The 19,878-nt window shown below is 45.4% G+C and overlaps 1 protein-coding gene across 6 annotated transcripts in view; it reads left to right on the top strand.

Moving 5' to 3' along the window:
• The first annotated feature begins 2,119 nt into the window (after positions 1–2,119).
• Positions 2,120–19,878, top strand: part of MAPK9 (mitogen-activated protein kinase 9) — a 51,648-nt gene continuing 33,889 nt past the window's right edge. For 4 of the 6 annotated variants that reach the window (XM_025446562.3, XM_025446563.3, XM_025446561.3 and 1 more), the window contains exons 1-2: positions 2,120–2,252; positions 16,758–16,929. In XM_025446562.3, coding sequence (XP_025302347.1) covers positions 16,808–16,929 — 122 coding nt within the window. In that variant the 5' untranslated portion in view covers positions 2,120–2,252; positions 16,758–16,807. Of the gene's footprint in view, positions 2,253–16,757; positions 16,930–17,338; positions 17,575–19,878 lie in introns of those variants that run through there. The other 2 variants (XM_025446564.2, XM_025446565.3) reach the window with 2 other exon arrangements.

Raw genomic sequence — 19,878 nt, forward strand, 5'->3', positions numbered from 1 at the left:
GGGCTAAACAAGGCATATCAGTGAATTGAAGTGAGCCCATGGGTTTCCAGTCCACCTCAAGGCCCTACTAACCCCCAGTCCACCTCTCCCCATCTCCAGCAAGACCAGGTGACCTCTGATTTCCTGAACACACATATAGGTCCTTATGTCTGAGTTTCGGGTCTCAGGGCCCATTCTGCCTAAACCACTGGCCTAGCACATTCCTGTTAGCCTTCCCGCCTCAGTGGGGGCTTCCTCCTATCCAGGCCTTCTCAACTACTTCTCACCACCTGGCAGGCTAAGTCAGCTGTTAGTCATGCTCATGTGTGCAAATACCCTCTCCCTTCCCCCTGCACCCTTTATTCACTTGGCCTCCACCAAAATTCTGTGCACTTTTCCAAGCATGGACTAGATCCTTCCTCATCACCTCAGCTGTGTCCTCAGCTTTGCTCCTTAAACCAGAAAAGGCAGAATCCTTTTAGAAAATTATAAGTGTGAGTGTGTGTGTTTGCACATGATTTTAGGTACTCACTTTTCATGGGGTGCATGTTGTAAACTTGACTGAAGGGTGTAGCAATGGGTGTCCCATCCTAATCTAAGGGGAAGCAGCCATGAGTGCTTCTTTATGAAACGACAGCTCTGACAGCCAGGCTTTACTAGTCTCCCATAATCCTTGATGATAGCAATTTTTGGATGTGTTTTCTCTTGTGCACCTGGGGCAGGTGAGGCTGATGTGAGGACCAGTGTGGGCAGGAACCCACCGGATGGGCCTTCAACTCAGAAGCTACAATTTCAAGCAAGGATGGGCCATACTCAAGTTCAGAAAACTCCCTCTGGTGGCCAAGGTAAGGAGTGGCCTAAGGGAGGACACCAGGGCTGGATCCCTTCCTCTTCCACTCCTTCGCGGAGGCCCTGGAGCCCTCGGTCTGGCCCTGAATCTCAGACTTGCCATCCTTCCCAAATTCTCTCAGCACCCTCCATGCCCCCCAGCTCCTTGACCTCCCTAGGGTCCTGCTTCCTCCTCTCCGTTTGTCCCCTGCCTTATCACGCAGTGGGTTCTGGCATCCTGTGAAGGCTGCTCCTCTTTCACAATCCTCTACTCATCCGGTCCCCAAAGTGTGCATCGCCCCCCACCCTATTCACGGACCTCTGAGCTTTCTTTCCAACGTGTCCAGCCCCCTTGCCTCACTTCCAGCTTTGCTTTTACAAACGCAAATCTGGCAACACGCGATACCCTGGCCTCTCCCATCATTTCACACGACCCAGGCCTGCTGGAACCTGACCGAGGGCCAGAGTGTTGCAGAAGTTGGCTCAGAACGTCAGCGTCCACGGAGTCCAGGCCCTAGGGGGATCTTAGCACTGCATTCCCTTCAAGGCCTTGCCTTTCTCCGAGTCAGAGGCTTAACCCCAGCCCCGGATACACCCGCCTGTCCCCTCCTCCATTCTGTGAAGGACCCGCCGGGGACTCGAGCACGCGGCCACCCGTACTCCTCGCACCGGGCTCCCCACTCCTGGGAGTTCACAGAAAGCCGCAGGGTGCAAGACCCCTGCCTCTCCTTCCCGCTCCCTCGCCGCCTGCGGGTCCACATCCCTCCGGGGCCACACGGCTCCGATTCCTGGCCGCGCGACGCCAGGGCTCGGATCTCCCCTGGCCCTGGGCTCCCCCCTACGGGCCGCCTCTCCGCCGGCGCCGTGCACCTGCAGCGCGGAGGGCTCCACGTCCCGCCGCTGCGCCGCGGCCCCGGCCCCGGCCCCGGCCCCGGCGGGGGGATGGCCGGCTCGCACGCGAGCGGGGCAGGCCCGCGTCCCCCGGCAGGCAGGCAGCGCTCCGCACCGGCGGGAGCAGCTGCGCGGCGGCGGGCGCCAACCCCGCGGCCCTCGGCTCCGAGCCCCCGGCTCCGCCCGCCGCCCCTCCCGCGCCGCCCGTCACGCCCCGCCCCCCGGCGCGATTGGCCGCGTCTCTCCGGCTTCCCGCGCGCTGATTGGCGGGAGCGCGAGTCCGTCAGGCCGGCGGCGGCGGCGGCGGCGGCGGCGGCGGCGGAGGGGGAGGAGAAGGGAGCCGGACCGGAAGGGTCGAGTAGCCCCGGCGCCCCTCACACCCACTGCGGCGGCGGCGGCGGCGGCGGCGGCGGCGGCGGCGGCGGCGGCGGCGGCTGGGTGGAGCGGGGCGGGGCGGCCGGCCGAGACCCCGGCAGCGGAGCCGCGAGGGCCGCAGCGCAGCGCCGCCCGCCCGCCCGCCCGCCCTCTCCCCTGGCGCGGCGGCTGGAGGCGAGGTGAGCGGGGCTGGCGGGCGAGGCCTGGCGGGGCTGCTGGAGCCGGGCCCCACCGGGCAGGGGCGGCGGGGGCCGCGGGGCGGGGGCGGCGGGGCCGCGGGGCCGCGGGGCGGCGGCTGCCGAGCGGGCCGGGCTCTGCGGGGCGCAGGCGGCCCCGGCCGCCGCCCCTGCCCCCAAGGCTGCCGCAGTCCCCCTCCCGCCGCCGTCAGCATCCAGGGGCTGCGGGCCTGCTCCCGGCCCGGCTGCGCGGACCCAGACACCCAGGATCCGGCGGGAGGCGCGCAGCTGCGTACCCGCGCGGGGATGCTCGGGATCCCGGGTCTGGCCCCCGCGACCTTGGCTAAGGCACTGGCCCGCGCCGATCCTCTGCCTTCCCCTGGGGGAGTGGGGAGATGTCTACCCTTTGGGACAGGGCTGTTGTCAGGCGGTAGGAACGTGTGTGAAAGCGCCTGGGCAGGAACCCCCGGATTATAGGTGGAAAATCGGGCGGGATCCTGCCCCATGGTGGCGTGAGTAGGGCAGGAACCCCTCGGCTCCCCGTCCGCGCGGAGACCCGGCCCCCGCGCCCTGCCAGTGCCTAGTCATCGCACATTCAAGTGCCCGAGCGGGCCCTGCCCACCTCCCCCGCCGCTCCCACCACCCAGAGTACGCGTTCCTGTCCCATCCATCGTCTCTCCTGCCTTGACCGTGCAGCCCCGTTTACCTCAGGACCTTTGCACTTTCGTTTCCAGTGCTTCGAGCTGTCTCTGGGATCATTCCACAACAGTCTCTTGCTGGTCAGATGTCTCATTTTCCACGAGGCCTTCCTTGACCACTCTCTTTCTCCCCTTAGTCATTCTATCTCATTATTTTGTTTAATTTTCTTCCTAGCATTCACTCTGCTTTGAAACTATTTGTTTATTTTGTTTCTCCTCCTAGGATGTAGCTTTATGAAAACAGGTAGTTGTTTCACTTGTCCACCGCTTTATTCCCAGTGCGTAGAAGGCACACAGTAAAGTATTCAGTGATAGCAGTTCAGTGAACGAATGAATGACCCTGCCTGCTGTTGCTTTTGCTCTGTCCGCTTATTTAGTGACTTCTGACAAACTTGTGAAATATGTAAGCAGATGGAAGCTTGTTCTCATTTTGCAAAACATTTTAACGTCCTTGACCCCTTTATTTGGTAACTGTCAGAACAAGCTGGGATATAAAATTTTACGTTTTTGTAATATTTTAGCTCTAATTGCCTTCCACACATTCAGGAGGCGTTTACCAAATTCTGCTTTATCTAGGTCAGGCTTTCTGCTTGGCACTGGGGACACAAATGCAATAGCAACAGGGTCTCTTCCTCCAGAGAGCCCGGTAGAGGCAGCAGACATGTGGACAGGTTAGTGCCAGGACAGTGTGATGCTTGCTGTAGTGGGGGGTCCACACTGTGGAAGTATGGAGGAAGTAACAGGTGGTGCTAGAGTTGGGCCTTGAAGGGTGGTGAGAAGTTTGCCAGGCAGGGAAAGGCGAAAGAAGGACTGTAGGCCAGCGTGGGGTCAGGAATCAGCCTGCAGGGCCAAATGTAAAAGATCATGGACTGGTGGGGACCCTGGAAAACTAAACTTCAACCAGCAATTTTTAAAAGAAGTCAGAACTTTATGCTGTATTTCTGTGCTCCTGATTCTTAAATGTTGGCAATAGCTAATTCTTAAAAATTTTTAAATGCTCTGAGCCATGCAAAATTCACTTCGTGTGGTTGCAGGACTGTCGATCTCCAGGGCAGGTTATATAGGAGGGAAGAACTGCAACGAGCTGGAAAGGTAGCCCAGGGCCAGGGGAGCTGGGCCCTGTTTGTCCAGGTACTCTCACTTAATTGTCCCTGGAGCCCTGTGTGCAGCAGCCGTGAAACCCATTTCTGCAGAAGAGGACGTGGAGGCTCACAGAGTTTCAACAGTCTGCTTCCTAGCAGGCAGCTTGGAAAGTGAAATTTGAACTGGGATCTCTCCCCAGCTAACATCCTTTCCTGGGTGCCTCTGCTCTCACTGTTCTCTTTTGGCTTTTAATTTGTTCTGAAAGAACAACATCCAAGGTATTTTTCTTCATTAACCTTTTCTTTTTCTTTCAAAAGGATCCTGTAGAATTAAAAATAATCCTGTTTTGGCATAGTCTTCTCTGAAGAGCTTTGATATTCCTGAGGATTTAATTTTTGGGATGCCAGGACAGATTAACATGTGTTTAAAATAAGTGTCGGAGGGCATATTCAATTTGTCTATCTAAAATAAAATGTTCTTAATTTTCTGGATAAAGAAAAGTGCCAGATGAAGCAATTAACAGTGAGTAAAGCAGTTGTTTTCATGATGCATAAGGTAAAACAGAAACCACATTTTCTTAACATTTGATTTGGCAGTAGGGCAGCTATTTGTGGTTTAAATATGTAGCTATACTTTACCACTGATTAAGAAGATGACTTGTTTTTTTTTTACAGAATTTTCTTGAAGAATAATTAAATCTGTACTTCACCTTTTGTGATTGCATGAACTAGTTTCAAGGCCAGTCTTTATTTTAACTGTTTATTATGAGAACTTTCAAACAGACAAAATTAAATTAGTATCCAGCTTCCAATGTTATCAACTCCTGCCCCATCTTATTTCACACACAACTCATCTACTCATACCCTAATCCCCCTGTTCTTGTCAAGCAAAACTTAAATGTCATATGTCATATCTCTAAGAGATAAGGACTCTTTTAAACTTAGAAATGCAGTAATTCCTTAATATAATAAAATAATCAGTCAACATTCAAATTCCTACTTGTCCCATAAATGTCATAGTTCTTTAACTGTTTGTTTATTGGAATCAGGATCTAGATAAGGTGCATAATTGTGATTGGTTGATACATCTCTTAAGTTTCTTTTTAATCTGTAGATTCCCCCTTTATTGCTTTTTGTTTGTTTTCCTTGTAGTTTATTTGTTGAATCAGTTGCTTGTTCTATACCATTTCCATGGTTGGTGTCTTACTGACTGCCTCTCTGCAATGTAATTTAACCTGTTTCTTTGTATTTCCTGAAAATTTATAGTTGAATCTAGATGTGGCTTGGTCAGATTCAGGATGCCCTAGGTGGGGTGCTCTCTTCCATCTAGAGGCAAGTAAGCTCACTCTGTGATGTTAGCAGGTATTGGTGCTCAGTGCTTAGACCCATTGATGCATTAGGGGTTGTATTATTTGGGAAGCAAGTTTATATATCTTTTGCACAACAGAAGCTCATTGTTTTGGATTTTATATTGCTTTTAAATTGCCAGTTAAAATGTTTTTAGTTGCTATCTCAAATCCTCTTTGGAAAACGTTAGGGTATAGATTAATAGGTATAAAAATGAGCAAAGATAGTAGTGTTTTAATATCAGACTTTCTTATTGCTAAAGAAGTTTACTAAACATTTGAAGGTAAAATTCAAGAAATTTGATTTGATTTCATGCATTTGGGTTTGTTTGTTGAGGTTTGGTTTGGTTTCGTTTCGTCTGTAAAATATTCCACTCTTCCTCTCTGCCCCCAGCTAATTTTACTAATTTTTAGTATCTTTCTTACGCAAAGACTACACACTCTAAAACTTTTCAGAAATAGTAAAATTGGACTCTAAGGATACATGGATAACAAATGAAATAATTACCTTTTTCTTAAAAAATGAGGCCTTAGTATTAACTACCTGTACATTAAATGGGTTCTTGCCTATTCTGAAGTTGTAATTTTTTTTTTTTTTTTTAAGATTCTGTTTGTTCATTCATGAGATACACATGGAGAGTGAGAGAGAGAGGCAGAGACAGAGGGAGAAACAGGCTCCCCACAAGGAGTCCGATGCGGGACTCGATCCCGGACTCCAGGATCAGGATGTGAGCCCAAGGCAGATGCTTAACCGCTGAGCCATCCAGGTGTCCCCTGAAGTTGTAATTTGAAGTATTTCTATAAGTGGATTTTGGGCTTTAGGAGAACAAACACTGTGAACACCTTGTAGTGGTATGTTAAAAGTTTGTCTTTCCATAGGCCAGGATAGGAAAAACTTAGGGATTCGTTTAAAAAACAATTTGTCCTCCCTCTGCCACAACAGTGCAAAGGATAATTGAGAAAGAATGACTGCTTTTAAAAGAACTTCCTTTAAAAACTATATATGTGTATGTGTGTATATACGGATTTGTATAGATCTATGAGTGATTTAATGCGTTAGACTACTTAAGTGTTGTGCATCTCATCCAGTGCTGCTACTAGTTTGATTTTAGTGTATCAAGGGGTGAGGGTGCAGCCCAGGTAATGAATCCACCAGCTCTGATTCTGAAATCAAAATCTGTTTCACCGACTCTTAACTCTCCTCTCAGAAACATAGCACCTCTTATGAAGTAGATGTCTTCAACAAATGTCCTGAAATATCACCTGCTGGGCCCAATCTAGAATGAAAAGTGAATTCTGTGCATTGCCTCCTGTGTGTTGTTTTTGTTTTTGTTTTGTTTTTAAAGATTTTGTTTATTCATGAGATAGAGAGAGAGAGAGAGAGAGGCAGAGACATAGGCAGACGAAGAAGCAGGCTCCATGTAGGAAGCCTGATGTGGGACTCGATGCCAGGACTCCAGGATCACACCCTGAGCCAAAGGCAGATGCTCAATCACTGAGGCACTCAGGCATCCCCTGTCTGTTGTCTTTGACTGTGATGCTCGCCCAGTAATGGCCATGTCATCAGCTTTCCTCTTACCTGATCTTAGTTCACATTTTCAGAATGCAATTGTTTGTTTGGGGGAGAAGTAAATAGAATGGGTGTGGTAATATCTGTCCTAATGGCAGCAGACTTTGAGACCTTGCCCTCTGCGGGCAGTGTGCTCACTGTCCCCTGAGTTTGATCCTGTGCTTTTTCTCTGTTATACTGATGATTGTGGTCCAAGATCATCTGGCTACGTGGCAGGCCCATTGCCCTCTGACCCCGGAGTCCTAATCTGTTTTTTTTTATTTTTTAAAAGATTTTATTTATTTACTTGAGAGAGAGAAAGCACAAGCAGGGGAGGGCAATATTGTGTTTCCCTGATAAGCAAGGAGCCCGATGCGGAGCTTGATCCCAGGACCCTGGAATCGTGACCTGAGCTGAAGGCAGATGCTTAACCGACAGAGCTACCCAGACATCCCTAAACTGTTTTTTTAAGTAGATATCTTTATTGTGCTATTATGTGTCACAAATATCTAAAGAGAAAATATAGAAATCCTAATCTAGACAGCTATTTTGATAATTCTTACAAGAAATACTCACTCTAAATCTTAACTCTATATACTATATTCTAGAGGAGAGTAATACATGTTTTTTCTTTCTACTTTTTGGTCTCCTTCACCCATTTCTCCCACCCCCAACTGCACCCCTGGCAACCACCAATCTGTTCTCTGTATTTATAAGGTTGGTGGTTTTTATTTTGTTTTTTTAGATCTCACATATAAGAGAGATCATATAGTATTTGTCTTTTTTTTTTAGATTTTATTTATTTATTTATTTATTTATTTAAGAGAGTGTGAGCATGAGTGGGGGGAAGGGTAGAGGGAGAGGGACAAGCAGACTCCTCACTGAGCCTGATGATGTGGGGCCCAACCCAGGACTCAATCCCAGGACCCTGGGATCATGACCCAAGCCAAAGGCAGATGCTTCACCCACTGAGCCACCCAGATGCCCCAGATTGTCTAGGTTTTTGTTTTTTGCTTTTTGCCATTGAACTGTATGAGCTTCTTACATATTTTGGATATTAGTACCTTATGAGAAATATGATTAACTGATATTTTTTCCCATTTTGTAGATTGCCTTTTATTTTGTTAATAGTTTCCTTTGCTGTGCAGAAGTTTCTAGTTTGTTGTAGTTCCATTTGTTTATTTTTGTTTTTTGTTGTTTTTGGTGCCAGATTAAAAAAATCATTATCAAGACCAGGAGCTTACCGCGTATGTCTCCTTCTAGAAGTTTTATAATTTCCGGATTTATGCTCAAGTCTTTAATCCGTCTTAAGTTAATTTTTGTGTATAGTGAAAGAGTGGTTGAGTTTTATTTTCTTGCATTTTCCACCATTGTGTGGTGTCCCGTTTTCCCATGACCATTAATGGAAGAAACTGTCCTTTCCCTGTTATATATTATCAGCTCCTTTGTCATAAATTAATCAACTGTATACATGTGGGTTTATTTCTGGGCTCTCTATTCTGTTCCACTGATCTGTGTGTCTGTTTCTTTGCCAGTACCATACTGTCTTAATTACTATAGATTTGTAATACTTAATTACTATAGCTTTGAAATCAGGGAGCATGATGCCTCCAGCATTGTTCTTTCTTAAAATTGCTCTGGCTATTCAAAGTCTTCTATAGTTCCATATAAATTTCAGGATTATTCGTTCTATTTCTATGGAAAATGCCCCTGGAATTTTGATAGGAATTGTATTGAATCTTTAAATTGCCTCAGGTAGTATGGACATTTTAACAATATTGATTTTTTCTAATCCATGAACGCAGAGTATCTTTTCCATTTATTTGTGTCTTTAATTTCTTTCATTAATGTCTTCTGGTTTGTTTTAAGTTATTCCTGGGTATTGTATTCTTTTTGATGCAGTTATGAAAGCATCATTTACTTTCTCTTTCTGATGGTTCACCAACATAGAGAAACATGAAAGATTTTTGTGCATTGAATTTGTATCCTGCATCTTTACAGGATTCATTTATTCTACCAGTCTTTTGATAGAGTCTGCCCAGGAGCTTGCCCTCTGACTCCAGCATCCTAATGCTAACCATGGCACCCCACCGCCCTACTACATTTATTCTCCTACTTAGTTTTGCCTTTAACAGACATTTACTGGGCACCCACTATGTAATTAGTAAAGGATCAGACACATTTTCTGCTCTTAAGGAGCTCACAGAGTGAAGTGGAGATAGACTCGCCATGCAGTATAAAATGAATATAAGTTGTGCTGCCAAACACAGGGCCAAGGCCCCCACAGTGGGAAGGGAGAGGCTGTAGACGAAACCTTGCAAGAGAAGCGGGTGCATTCACTAGATTTTGAAGGAGGATGAAGCTGGTCAGGAGAATAAAATGGGGAGGGAAGTCACTTCAGGCAGAGGGAAGAACTCAGGAAGAGGACCAAAGGTGGCCAGGAGCTGTGATGTCAGCCTGGGTCTCTGGTGATTTCATATTGCCTGAGAGTGGGCCAGAGGTCCTGCCATGTTAAAGGGTTAGAGCTTTACTCTCCAGGCAGTTGGTCACCATCAAAGGAATTTAAGCAAGAGAGTGGTATGATCCCTGTGCATGTTCAACAAATCTTTTTGAATTTCTTATTTTGAAAAAATTCTAGGTTCATAAGATAATGTAAAAGTCGTACAGAGAGGTCCCATGCATCCTTCACCCAGTTTCCCCCATTGGTTGTATATTTACATAACTGCAGTATAATACCAAAGCCAGGAAAGTGTGTGCATACAGTTCTATGGCGTTGTATCACCCGCAGAGGTCGGCATAAACACCACCACCAAAGTCAAGATTCACAACTGTTTCATCATCCCAGAGATCTCCCCTGTGCTACCCTTTACAGCCACATACCCCGCCCTGACTCTCCACCATTCATAACCCCTGGCAACCACTAATCTGATCCACAGCTCTATAATTTTGTCATTTCAAGAATGCTGTGTAAATGAAATTCTACTTTGCAGATGGGCTTTTTCACTTAAGGATAATGCCCTTAAAATCTACCAAGTTGTTTAGTGTAAGAGTCGTTGGTTTATTTCTGTTGCTGACTGGTAATGGTACGGATGTACAGCACTTTGCTTAACCATTCACCCACTGAAGGACACCTGAATTGTTTCCAGTTTTGAGCTGTTAAAAATGTAGCTGCTGTGAGCATCCGTGCATAGTTTTGTTTTATTTTTAAGATTTTATATATTTCTTTAAGAGAGAGAGAGATAGTGTGGGGGACAGAGGGAGGGAGAGAAGCAAGCTTCCCACTAAGCAGGGAGCCCCAAGTGGGGCTTGATCCCAGGACCCTGGGATCATGACCTAAGCCTAAGGCAGACACTTAACCAACTGAGCCACCCAGGCAGGCGCCCCATCCCACCCCACTCCTGTCATGTGCAGTGTTTTATGCGGGCAGATCTCCCTTTCTAAATGGCATGTGTACAGTGGTTTGGAGGTAGCAGGAATGGAGGCCTGGAGAGCACTTGGGCAGTTGCCATATCGAGGGAGCTCTGAGAAAGCCATAACCAGAGCAGAGGAAGGCAGGGCTGAGGAGGGGAAATGGACAGGCCCAGCTATTTGCAAGGGACCTGTAGGGAGGAGTCCTCAATGGATCCTTCCTTTCTAATCCAATCGTGGGGACTGTGATCACCAAACACTAGTGGTTGTCCTTTATCATAGTTTGTAGTGTAGTTTAAGAACTGACATCCGGAAGGATGTCTCTGAGATGCTGTAAGTCTCTTGATGATCAAAAACAGAGTAAGTTGTTATGCTGTGCCATTTTTGATAACAAAGTAGAAAAAATAAACGGATTAAAAACTTGAACAGCAAGTACTGAAATTAAGAGGGCAGTTGTGAAAACCTGCTTTTAATGGCAGTGGTCAGGTAATCTGTAGATACTGTATGTCCTGGGTATTCTGAACCATTCCTGTGGTTGAAGGTTGGTTGGCCTGAATCTGTAGATGACTGACTCATCATCATCAAAGAAAAACAGTCTTGGTGGAGTGAAGCCAGTAGGATGAGATGTAAAGGCCTGTGTTTTTTCCTGGCCTGGTCCTGACCAGCCCTTGGACATACCTAAATACAGTGAGAGAGATGAATTAGAATGGTCTATTGGGAAAGACATGAATATTGTCATCAGACACACCTAAATTAAGACCCCAGACCACGCCACTCTCCAGCTGAGGATTTGGGCAGCTCCCTCCTGTCTTCCGGCTCTTGTCTTCAGCTGTAGAGTGGGAGCAGTCCTGCTCACCTGCCAGACTGTGTGGAGGGCATTTATATCCATGTAGCTTAGAGCCTGGCCCACTCCTGCCTCCAGTCTCAGCTGTACCAAACCTACCCTACATTTAGGTCTCAGCTCTTCATTTAAAAAGATTTAATTTGTTTTTTGTTTTTTTTATGTGAAATATGTGCATGACTAAGAAAAAGCAACAGAAAGTTATAGTGGGAAGAGTGAAAGTCTCATTTTCCACTGTGTCTCAGCACTTGCTAGCATAGTGTGTGTATGCACAGGTGTGTTTGTGCATGCACACGTGCATGTGTGTGTATGTGTGTGTGTGGCTTTTCCCATAGATTGACATTTAATACGTGCACTCTTTAACTTGCTTTATTTCCTTTATATATCTTAGATATCATCCCTTTTCAGGACACAAATCCCTACATTATTTTTAATGGCTTTATTATGCTTTTATGCCATAGTTTATTCACTCATTCCAAGTGTACATTTTAGGTTATTTCTCATTTTTTTTTGCCAGTTACAAGAAGTGCCACGAAACATTCTTGCACAAATATCTTTGAATATTTGTACATATATGTTTATCAGATACATTTGAGGAATTGTACTTTCCAGGTTAGGAGTCGCATGCATCTAAAATGTTCATTAGATATTACATATTCTCCTCCCCAAAAATGTTGTGCCAATTTACGGTGCTTACCAGCATGTATGAGAATGCCTGTTCTTTCACACCTGGGTTGATACTGTGAACAGACTTGCACTCAGGTCTTGACCCCTCTGGGAAACCTTCCTTTATATCCACTCTCACTCACATACTCCTGCTCATTCACTGGCTCCCCATCCCCACCCCCACCACTCTGCTGGGTTCCTGCTCTTAGGCCCACATCTACCCCCAAGCCACTTCCTAGGTGGTGTGATAATTATACTTTTGGCTGTTCATGGGAAGGGTCTATCTGGTTAGTGCTCTTTCAACAACCTTTGCCTTGTGCTTGGTGCACAAGACGCCCTCATGAAATGTTGGGAGGTCCCAGCGGATGATACCTGATGTCCCCGCAAGACTTGGACATTAATATTGTATTTATAGTAGTTGAATTGCTTATATTTAGAATGTCAGAGAATTTTTTATTTTTTAATGTTTTAAATTTTTTTGAGAATTTTTTTTTTAAAGAAACATTTCTTATTCTAGGCTCTAAACAAGTAGGATGTTCCTCCTACCCACTGCTTGTCTGTAGAGTGGGTAGATTTTACTCCAGAATCCTGGAGAGGATTCTACAAGTCTTCAGTCTTCGACAAATAGGGATTTTAGATCAGAGTGCTTCATTCAACAAGGGTTCATTGAAGCAGCATGGTAAAGAGGGAAGGGTGTGGATGTGAGCCAGATGCCTTTAGCAAGGGCTGTGCTCACTCCTTCCCCAGAGGGGTTCGCCCAGCACACTCAAGTCTGAAGAACCCAGGGAGCAGAGCGTGGCCCCCAGGGAGCTTCTTCAATGGCTGATTGGTAGACATTGGACATTTCCTTACATTTCTCGATGGAGGAGAGGGAAGACAGACCCTCCCTGCTTGTGAGGTGCTCCCGGCCTGGGGAAGGGAGACACAGGCCTACGGAAACTGACAGTCCAGAAGCAACTTGGGATGGGCAGGGACTGGGTCTCACTGCAGGGATCCCAGGGGAGGAACTAGCGCCCTGTACTGAGGGAAGTGAATGCACTGACTGCACCTTCAGTGTGGTGATAGCACAAAAATTCATACTCTTCCCAATTTGTAAACTGTCTTCTAAAACCTAGTTGACGTCCATTTTGTTGAAATATAATCTCAGCAGAGTTGATTTCATTATTGGCTAAATTACTGGCTTCCTTGGGTTGCCCTGAGGTGCTCACGAAGCCCAAGTTGGGCAGAGAAGGTGGCTTTGACAACTTCTCTCTTAGGTGAGTTTGGTTGGTTGGTTGGTTGGTTGGTTGGGTTTTTGGTTTTTTTGTTTTGTTTTGTTTTGGTTTTTGGTTTTTGGTTTTTGGTTTTGGTTTTGTTTTGTTTTTGTTTTGTTTTGTTTTGTTTTTGGCAACTAAGGGCAACATGCTTTAATTTAAAAATTATTTAAATCCTGAGATGAAAATACATCAATTCTCAAACCTAATGACATTATGTTCTCCCCATATTCACAAAAGCTAACCTATTGGTGTACCAGTCAGAATCTAGGCTACAGCAGCTGTGGCAGAGAGAGTTGCAGGGCTGCTCAACAAGGCTTGACTTAGCTTCAGTGTGGGCAGGTGGACCAGAACAGGGGGCGGCTCTGTGCCACAAGATCATTCAGGACTCTGGCTGGTGGGTGGCTCTGCTGTCTTCAGCATGTGACTTCCAACTCTGGGATCTATGACAGCTATTCCCCCAGCCAGCAGCAAGGAAGAAAGGTAAGGTGAATGGCAAGCAGCTTTCTTAAAAAAAAAAAAAAAAAAGAAAAGAAAAATGATGTTGAAGTGGCATACATCATTCTGCTCGTATCTCATCAGCCAAAAGCTGGTCATCTGGCCATTCCTGGCTGTCAGGAACGCAGTCAGATGTCATCTCTGGTTGGGCAGCCATCCGTCCAGCCAGAGCACAGAGGCTTCTGTACTAAAACCAAAGATGGAGGCGTGGGTCCTGGAGCTCGTCAGCAGCCCGGGGTTATCATGCTGCTCATCTCTCAGGCACTGCACATGCTTCTGCCCCAAGCCAGACTCGCAGACTGCATGTGTGCCCTGCCTATCTCCACTTGCTTCACCTGATTTCTCCTCCTTTTCTCTGGGTCCTGTACACCCTTCCTCCACACCGTGCATTCCTTTCCTCTCCACACCCGCCATGGCCCTGCTGTGTTTCTCCAGATCTGTCTTCTGTCCTGCCCACCCAAGCCACCGTTCTCTCAGCTTCCCGAATGAGCACTCTGGAAAGCACATCAGAGCACTTGCCTCTCTGCCTTGATGGCTCCACAGCCCTCAGGCCCGGGCCCAGATGGCTCCCAGCAGCTTCCAGGGCCCATGGTGATCTGGCGTCCTTCTCTTTCTCCTGCTTCTTCCCCTACTGCCCAGCAGAACGAAATCCAATGACTTGTCATGCTCAGAAGGCACGTCCACCTCTCTGCACATGCTCCTCTCTTGCCCAGAGCCTTGTCTATCCTCTGGGTTTAGGGGTCTCCTTGTGTCGGGGGCTCTTCCTGAGTATGCCCACAGTGTCAGCTCACCAAGGACAGACACACTGGCTGTTCCAGCATAGGACCTACCTTGTCCACAGTGGTGTCAGGAAGTGCTTTTTGAAGGCCAACAGTGCTGGTGTACTGCAGTAGGGCTAAGAAACAGCGGGTTGTAGTGGCCACCTGCCTTTCCTCTGGGTCTCCCTCTGATCCTTGGCACTTGCACGCCAATCTACCAACTTGAGCAATTCAGGTCTGGGCACAGTCCGCTCAAGCTCTGTACCTCTGCTGTCTGTCTCTGGCAAAAGAGTCCAAGGCAGATGCCACCTCCTCCATGAAGTCGTCCTTGCCTTCTGCACCCCTGCCAGTGCGTAGCACCTCTTTTGCCTTTTGAATTAGTTTACTTCTTGCTTATGCCCTTATGTTATTGTAACTTGTGTTATAATATGGATAGCAGCCTCAGTTCTCACATTTCTTCCCTCAACTAGCGAATTATGTGTGGTTTCCAGCCTAGCTGATTTGGGGGCACCTGGGTGGCTCGGTCAGTTAAGCATCCAACTCTGTTGTCCAGACCCCTGTTGGGCTCCACACTCAGCATGGAGTCTGCCTGAAGTATTCCCTCTTCCCCTGCCCCTCCCCCTGCTTGCCTGCCCTCTCCTTCTCTCTCTCTCTTTCAAAATAAATAAAATCTTTTTTTAAAAAAAGGACTAGCTGATCTTGCTATATTACCTATGTCACTTAACACCTTTTTGTACAAAAGGACCCCATGAGTGTTGAGTTGAATTGTCTCAGCCTCATAAAAACTATTTAAAAAATCCTCTTTAGAAATGGATATTCCTTCAGATGTCAGTAAAATGAAGCAACGTCATGAGAGAATCACTAGATACTGAATTATGGATCAAGGCAGCAAAAGTTTATTGAATGCTTATACTGTCATCCTGTCCCAGCAGTGTGAGATGCCTCAGTAAGCAAGACAGACCAGTTCCCGTACACCTGGACCTTAGGCATGGCTTGGCCAGGCCATTTAGCTCACAGCCTACCAGGCACTGATAATCCTGCTCTGGGTTGTCACAAGCCCGTGAGTCCATTCATCTAGCGCAGTGCTGGCTTCCCAGAGGTACTCCCTGCCAGTGTGCAATGAGTCTGTCACAGCGGCTTCTGGTAATCATGAAAATGGGTTAAAAAAAAAAAAAAAAAAAAACTGGCAAGGGGCAGTGAAAGGAGTGGCCAGTTGGAGAAACTATCCAGTTGGAGAAACTATTCATTCGATCCAGATTCTTTGTTTACACTTGTTATTAATCAACCTATTTCCAGGTTTAATGGAAATTCTAGGCATCACTTTATTGAAATACAAATTATCAAAATTATCACTCCAGAAAACTCAGCAGGTCGACATCGAATATTAGATGGTAGAACAAACAGGAATTTGCTGGAGCTGTGCAATAAAATTTCCTGTTTTAAGGCATACAGAATGTTATTGTTGGCTTGGTAATTTTTTTAAAAAGAGCAAAATAAATAGCTTGCTGACTTTTAAATAAATGTCTTCAGACAAGAGCCAGGGAACCAAATTAATGTAGCTGCCTGCTGATTTCTGTTTGCTTGTTTTCTGTATAAAATCACACAGGCTCCTGCATGGTAGGGATCTCAGCCTATTGCCTGAACTACCAAAAGGCCACTTTGGGACTGCCAGTTTTTACTAATTTATCATAAATAAATGTCAGAGCATCCATGTCATTGACCATAGGTTACAACAGTTCTCCATCTAGGGATTTTACTGAGCCTGCTGGATGTGGGGTTTGGGCAATGCAGGTCCGCTCCAGGATGTGCCCAGGCACATACCCATGTCATCAGGCCCGCCATCCCATTGTTCTGTAACTTTCTCCTTTTACAGTCACTTTGACATAGGACTTGCTTTCTGCTTCATCACTTCACCTGAATTTGTGGACTTAGAAGAAGATAGGCCCTTTTGTAGTTTTTTTTTTTTTTCCTTTTTTTTTCCTTTTGTAGTTTTTGCAGGAATCATAGAAGGATCCCTTTGAAACCTCTCCCGAATGCCGTCATCCCTGAGACAGCCCAGCATATGCCAGTTCCACAGGAAGCAAGCTGATAAGAGTCATACAGTGACATAATCTTGTCATGGCTAGCAAACTGTACAAGTAAAAGAAAGGCTGTTATTTCCTAGTCCATTCCCTGGAAACCTGGTCATCCCTGGCCTGAGTGTTCCTTCCTTTCACGAGGGCCTCGTACCTCTGAAATGTTGCCTTTTTTTTTTTTTTTTTTTTGCATGTTGCTGAAGTTCAGAACTTGGTGCAACTGAGTTTATCAACTTACAGCCCCATTGTCTTATGCCAGAAAATTTGCAGCACTCTTTAAGTGAGCTACACATGTGTAATCTCAGAATGTATGTTCATTCTGTTTTCCTTTTAGGGAACCTGACGACTGTACCAACTCTTTGGAATATTCTATGATACTACATCATGAGTGACAGTAAATGTGACAGTCAGTTTTACAGTGTGCAAGTGGCAGACTCAACTTTCACTGTCTTAAAACGTTATCAGCAGTTGAAACCAATTGGCTCTGGAGCCCAAGGAATTGTTTGGTAAGTATGATCTGTTTCAGTAGCGTGGACTGAGTTTTTTTCATCAAAAAACTAAATAAAACTAAATTGTCAGGACTTAGAAAACACCGATGATAAAAAAAAAAATACTCTTTTCATTGCAATAGGTTTTTGAACTAAATTGAGTCAACCTCTTGCTCTAGTTATATGTAGTCATATTGTAGGATACAAACCTAAATTCTTAGAATGCTGCATAAATTTAAATAGGTAGCAGTTTTTCTCTTTTTTCTTTTTTCTTTTTCTTTCTTTTTCATTCCTCCTGTCATTAGATAACTAGAGTAATAGGTATGACAGTGAGTTGTAACAGAAATTTGGAGTTTTATTCATTTCTTCATCCTGGCCACCTCTCCCTCCCCCCCTTTTACCCCCAATCACTCCTATTCATTTCTAGGCGCCGTCACTGCAGTGCCTTGCCCTTCCTTGGCAGGACGAGGCCACTCAGTGTCATTATCACCCCATGGATTAACCAGGAAGGGATGCTGTGTGAGGGGTTGGGCTGGCCGTCTCTTCCTTGGTGTCTCACTTCAGCCATGTGTCCAGCCCGTCAGAACTGTTGGTCTGACCGTGAGCCTTAGTCTCTTGCATGGTAAGACAGTCAGCTGCCGCGACATCACTGCCCAGCTAAAGGTAAAGTCTTTCACGTGTTTTCTAGACTACAGTTTTCAGCACTTCTCCAACTTTTTATCCCATAGTTTTCCTGGGCAAGACTTTTTTTTTTTTCCTTTTTTGGGTCAATAAAAACAAGATCATCTCTGCCTCTAAAAGAAACCCTGATAAAGCTAAATATCAAATGTTAACTGCTTGTAGGCAGAGGGGATTCCAGATAAGAGAGGACTCTTCTGGATGTTCTGGTAGGGGTGCTTGTTTTCATTAGAGATTTTGAGTTTAGAGACTCTGCACCAGTGGTTTGTAATGATCCTTGGTTATAGAGACCTGCAATCAGGAAGTCAGGTGCTTCCTTCAGCCTAGGTGGTTGGAGGCCCCAGGGGGTTAAGAGGAGATTGCAGTTCAGAGCTTCTCAGTTCAGAGCTAATGCAGGAGAAGGGGCTGTGTGGAAGGAATGTAGGCATGTGTCTAAAATAACGGTAATCTCAATTTCCAAATGATAGCATGCTGTACTGGTACTAAAATCCAGTGTGCCAAGAGAAGTTTTAAAGTCACTGGATGGTCCGATTGAGGACACTTCAATTCATATAAAAAGGTCTAGACAACAAAACATTCTTTTGATTCATAATCCATCTCTTATTTGGAATCAGTTGGTCATTTGACACAGGTAATTTGGCAAGACTGTTATCAAGGGCATTTAATGTAGTAACCACAGTGAGAGCCTGACTGGAAGTTTAAAAGTCATTGTAAAATGGAAGGTTTTATAAACGGCAGGCAGCTAAAATTAATGACTCAATACAGCATGGTGAATAACAGTAAAATCATGTGCTACTTGATGAAATACTATTTTACAGAGATTGGTTTTGACTTCCAGGTTGCATAGGCCACGTTTCATCTTTATTTTTTAAAGAAGTGTTTAATAATGAAATTACTCATTATGGATGTGTGGTTTTTTTTTTAATTAAAAAAAAATTTTTTAAGATTTTATTTATTTATTCAGAGAGAGAGAGAGACAGGCAGAGGGAGGAGCAGGCTCCATGCAGGGAGCCCGATGTGGGACTCGATCCCAGGTCTCCAGGATTACACCCCAGGCTGCAGGCGGCGCTAAACCACTGCACCACCGGAGCTGCCCTGGATGTGTGTTTTTCATTTAAAAATGTTTAGTTTCAAACACAAGTTCCTAATATGCCATTATAAACTAAACTTCCTCTGGAAAAGCAGTGGCAGAATTTTACAGGATGGAAAATTCTGAATTAAAAAAAAATTTAAAAACTCAGAGTCCAGAAATAAACCCATACATTTATGGCCCGTTGATTTTGGAAAAGCGTGCCAAGGTTATTCAGTGGGGAAAGAACAGTCTCTTTAACAGTGCCAGGACAACTGTATATCCACATGCAGAGGGATGCAGTTAGATCCTTACTTCATGTCCTGTAAAAGTTAGCCCAGAGTGGATCATTGACCTACGTATGAGAGCTAAAAGCATAAAACTCTTAGAAGAAAAAGTGGGAAGCTTCATGACTTTGGATTCTTAGAAATGACACCAAAAGCATGAGCAATACAATTAAAAATTGGACTCCATCAAAATTGAAAACTTTGGTTCATCAAAGGACATGGTCAAGAGAGTGAAAAAACAACTCACAAAATAGAGAAATGTTCACAAATCACATATGCAGTAAGAGTCTAGCATCCATATGTATAAGGAACTCTTACAACTATAAAAAGACAATCCGATTTAAAAAACAAATAGGCAAAGGACTTTAACAGACATTTCCCCAAAGATCTGTAAATAGGTTAACAAGCACATGGAAAGGGTATCATCGTTAGTCATTAGGGAAATGAAAATCAAAACCGTAGTGAGATACCACTTCATACCCACTGGGATTGAAGAAATTAGAACCCATACACATTGCTGGTGAGAATGTAAGACAGTGCAACCACTTGTGGAAAATAGTTTGACAGCTCCTCAACATGGAGTTACCTCGGGTCCCAGTAAATACACCTAGAATTAAAGACAGATATTCAAACAAAGATTTGTACACACATGTTCCTAGTGGCAGTGTTCATAATAGTCAAAAGATGGACACAGCCCAAATGTCCATCAGTGGATGAACAGATGCACAAGTTGTGTTATATGCATACATGGGATATTTATAAAAAGGAACAGACCACTGGCACATCTGACAATATGGATGATCCTCAAGAACATGCTACACAGAAGAAGCCAGACATTTATGAGAAACATCCGAAGTGGGTAAATCCATAGAGGCAGATACAAATTTGTGGTTAACAGAGGAAAGATAGTGGGAAGCAACTGCTTAGTGGGTG

This window comes from Canis lupus, chromosome 11, assembly GCF_003254725.2.
Source record: "Canis lupus dingo isolate Sandy chromosome 11, ASM325472v2, whole genome shotgun sequence".
Taxonomy (NCBI): Eukaryota; Metazoa; Chordata; class Mammalia; order Carnivora; family Canidae; genus Canis; species Canis lupus.